Source organism: Austrofundulus limnaeus, unplaced genomic scaffold (assembly GCF_001266775.1).
Source record: "Austrofundulus limnaeus strain Quisiro unplaced genomic scaffold, Austrofundulus_limnaeus-1.0 Scaffold584, whole genome shotgun sequence".
NCBI lineage: Eukaryota > Metazoa > Chordata > Actinopteri > Cyprinodontiformes > Rivulidae > Austrofundulus > Austrofundulus limnaeus.
This window is the reverse complement of record NW_013952986.1, coordinates 178,961-182,736: the sequence shown is the minus strand read 5'-3', so window position 1 is coordinate 182,736 and position 3,776 is coordinate 178,961. Positions and strand designations below refer to the sequence as shown.

Genomic DNA, 3,776 nt, shown 5'->3' with positions numbered 1-3,776 from the left:
CTACCCCAGTTACCACTACTGTGCATGTGTGTCAAGGACAGAAAGGCAGATGTGGCAGTGGAAGGTGTCAAAGCAGTTTGGAGAGAAAAACAAAGTAAAGAAAAACATTTTTTAAATTAGTCATCGACTATTTTAATAATCGATTAGTTGTCGACTAATCGTGGCAGCCCTACTGTGCAGTCAGAAATAAAAAGTGAAATGAAAGGCAGCTGTAACTGTTTTGTTTTCACAGTCTAAATTAAATTTCACACCCAGACAAGAAATAAAGCAGTTTCCAGATTTCTAACGAAAGTCTGAGTTAGAGATTCTACCTCCTCCCTCTTCAGCTTCTCTCTCTTCCTGATGAGCTCCAGCAGAAGTCGAGCACGCTCTAGGTCATGGCGGAGGCGGTGCCACACTTTCAGCTGCTCTCTCAGCGTCTGGTTCGTCTCCAGGCGGTCCTGTGGGAAGAAGTACTTGAACTTAACCGGTCTACATCCGAGCATAAAGCTTCACTGCAGTCAGCAGCACTTACCATGTGCTGTATAGCTTTAGGGGGGTGAGGGTTGGCCTGTAGTCTGCGGATCAGTGGCACGTTGTTTCTCGACTGCCTCTTCAGCACCCAGTAGCTCAGGACCAGCTCAACAAACTGACGCTTCCTCTGAACGGCTACTTGATTCAGGATAGTGTCAAAACTACGCCACAAGGACAGACATTTTACCATCAAATTATCTTTTATTTCTCATTTTAAACAAACGCTTCCTTTGGGTGAGTAGTTAGTGTTCATGTTAGTCAAATTTCACTCATAAACTTGAACAAATCAGCTCAAGCAAAACACCGAGAAGAAACCAGAAACAAAGATAGAAACAGGCCTGACCCATCCTGATTACCAGGTGTGTGTGTGATTGTTTACCTTGAAGCAGTGATGCTGGGTCCAGAGTTAGCTGGGGTCTCAGATTCAGGTTCGGCTTCTGCTTTCTTAATCTTTTTCTTTTGCCAGCCCTTAGAGCGAGCCTTCCCCCTCTTGTCTGCCCTCTTGTGACAGGCTCCGTTCTTTGGATGGGGCTCGTCGTAGATGTTGAGCGGCCGGCGGTCGCAGCCCTGCGGCGTGTGGCTGCAGCAGTAGGCGGTCTTTTTCACAGAGAAGGTGGTGGCACCGGAATCCGTCAGCTCCCTGATAGGCTCCATCTTCATGTAGAGACCAGCCTTCTGAGCGCAGCTGACATGGAAGGCGGTGTAACAGTTGATCTTGTCGCACTGTATACAAGCCCCAGCCCCCTTCGCCTTGCACAGGTAGCAGGTGAGCTTCCAGCGGGCGGGTGGAATGTTGCGGACGCCGTCTATGGGCTCAATAAAAACCGTGTCGGAGAACCCGACTTCGGGCACCCACAGAGCACACGCCACGTGGCCCCAGCGGTCGTCGTCGGTCTTTTTAAGGGCTCCTCCTCGGTTGGGGCAGAAGAGGCACTCAGCAGGCCGTGATGGACGCTGCAGGCAGTGGCGACACAACCACTGACCCTCAGGGATGTACGGCACCCCGTAGCACTCCTGGTGCACGGGGATGTTGCAAGAGTCACAGAAGAGGATGACGTTGCTGTCTGCTCCGTCTCCGTCCATGCAGATGCAACAGACGGCGTCTTCGTCCACCTGCGACTGGAGGTCGCTCTGACCCCGAGTGGCTGAAAAGGACTCCTTCTCAAAGCGGTCCATGAGGAACTCAAACAGGTTGTGAGACACCTGGCTGACGCCCTCGCTCTTCCTCTTCTCGTTCATGAACTCGAGCCAGGCGTAGTCCTCCTCGTCCATGTCATACTCCACCTCCTCGTCCAGCTCCTCCGCCGTCCTCTCTGTGTATTTGTAATAAGCCGCCGGTCGCTTCGGCACCACCGGCAGATTGTATTCAACCGTCCTGACCTTCGGCTCCAGAAGGCTGCCCGTGCTGCCGCTGTGCGGGGTTGAGAGAGTGGAGTTCTTCTTCTGCTGGCTGTTTTTGAGACGCACAGAGCGAACCAGAACCTGCTGGGGCTTCTCGTTGTTCTCTTTGTTGCTGTTGCACTCCACGATCTCCTGAGCCGTGGGGTCGTCGTCGGCGATGACGTCCAGCTTGTCGTAGATGCCGAGCCTGTGCACCCGGCCGTCTACCTCCAGCTCCACTATCCGCTGAGCTTGTGCGTACGTGAGTGTCTCCCTGTTGGGCGAGGGCTTGATAGGAGAAGCGTCCCTCTTCAACACAGCAGGGCGGCGAGTTTTGCATTTTTTCTTCATTTTAAAATCGATGAAGATCCTGGAGGTCACACAAAGAAAATAAAAACGTTACAGACTCATTAATCCAAAGAGGAGGAGGAAACTGATGGAAAGTTGTTGCACATCTGAGCATGAATTAAGACAGTGCTTCGGTTACCATGAGAATCAGACCGTGTTATGACAAAACAACTAGTAAATATTCATTTTAGTAACCTGAAAGATGATCGCTTTAATATAAATACATCCAGGTGAACACGTCCAAACTCTTTAGAGTTGTTATGTGTTGTGGGTCAAAACATGCATCGTTTCAAATGAATCTCCTTATTCAGCACAATTTATAAACAGCACTCAGCAGCACCAGGTCATAAAAACTTCAGACCTGACACCGTATCCACGGTAAGCAACACACTAGATCTGGGTGGCTGTTTTCTCATAAAAATTAAAACATGGGGCTAAACGAAAAGTTTTTTTTCTGGAGAGTTTTATTACATCATCAGATAGAAAACAAAACAAACTACAAAATCACACCGTTTTAGTTCTTTGTGTATTTGACAGCTATGTACACATATAAGGAAGCACAATGTAAATAACAAATGTACCATCAAAAGGCTCTGACTGGGAGAAACCTTCAATCCGTATGTTTTAATGTGTTTACTCTCCTTTATCACGAACATCAGCAAGATGTCAATAAACACTAACGGGGGTGGTAACCTAGTGTGCACTGGATGAATGAAAGACATGCTGGGAGCTACAGCGACCCTCCGACAGGCTCCTTTATCTCCTCTGAAGCCGCTTAGAGAGGCAGTTAAAGTCGAATAACGTTGAGCTAACAGGAGCTACTTCACCTGCACGTTCCTGTCAGCGAGCTGAGCCAACAACCACCCACAAACAACCACTGAGGCTCTTAAAAAGTGACACACAACGAGTCATTCCTGCAACAAAATACAGCTACTTCAAAAAGGTAAGAGAGAGGCCGACAGGGTGCTGCCCTTCGAACAGGCGGCGGCCTCCATGTAAGCATCAGGACACCCCGTCCACAAATCGGGCTAGCGTTCCCATGCTAGCACCGGGGAGAGGAAACATGGCGACCAACACACAACAAGGAGACCGTTTCACTTCAGAGAAGTCTGTTTTCTCTCCAAACGGAACGCGGCGACCCCTTTTGTTTCACCTCGCCTGGATTGTGTTAGACCAGCGTTACAGAACCGAGCAGAGAGCGAGCCCGAACCTACCTCGGTGTGTTCACCAGCTTGTTTCAACCGGAGCAATGGCGGCGCGGCCTTCGGAGCAGAGCAGCAGTTAAATCCACATTCAGTTTGTTCCGGTGGCCATGGCTCAACCTGAACCGGGTACAACCTGAAGGTGACCGGCAAGAATCCAGGGCGACGGAGACGGTTACAGGTGTACCTGGGTACAAACTGCGTTCTTTTGAACGGTGGGATAGTGGTTGGAAGTAGCACAGCTCAGCAGCAGCCTGGGCTTCGCTTCCCCCACAACAATGCGGCTGTCTCTGAGTCGCCACGCGGTGACGTCATGACGTACAAGCTTAAACC

General features: G+C 50.1%; 1 protein-coding gene across 3 annotated transcripts in view; it reads right to left on the bottom strand.

Annotated features, from left to right (window-relative positions):
- LOC106530979 (bromodomain-containing protein 1) overlaps positions 1–3,776 on the bottom strand; it is a 29,730-nt gene extending 25,954 nt beyond the window's left edge. For all 3 annotated transcript variants that reach the window (XM_014026716.1, XM_014026717.1, XM_014026718.1), the window contains exons 1-4: positions 3,456–3,776; positions 893–2,263; positions 515–674; positions 312–440 (exon numbers count right to left, since the gene is read on the bottom strand). In XM_014026716.1, the coding sequence (XP_013882170.1) occupies positions 312–440; positions 515–674; positions 893–2,244 (1,641 nt within the window). In that variant the 5' untranslated portion in view covers positions 2,245–2,263; positions 3,456–3,776. The remainder of the gene's footprint in view (positions 1–311; positions 441–514; positions 675–892; positions 2,264–3,455) is intronic.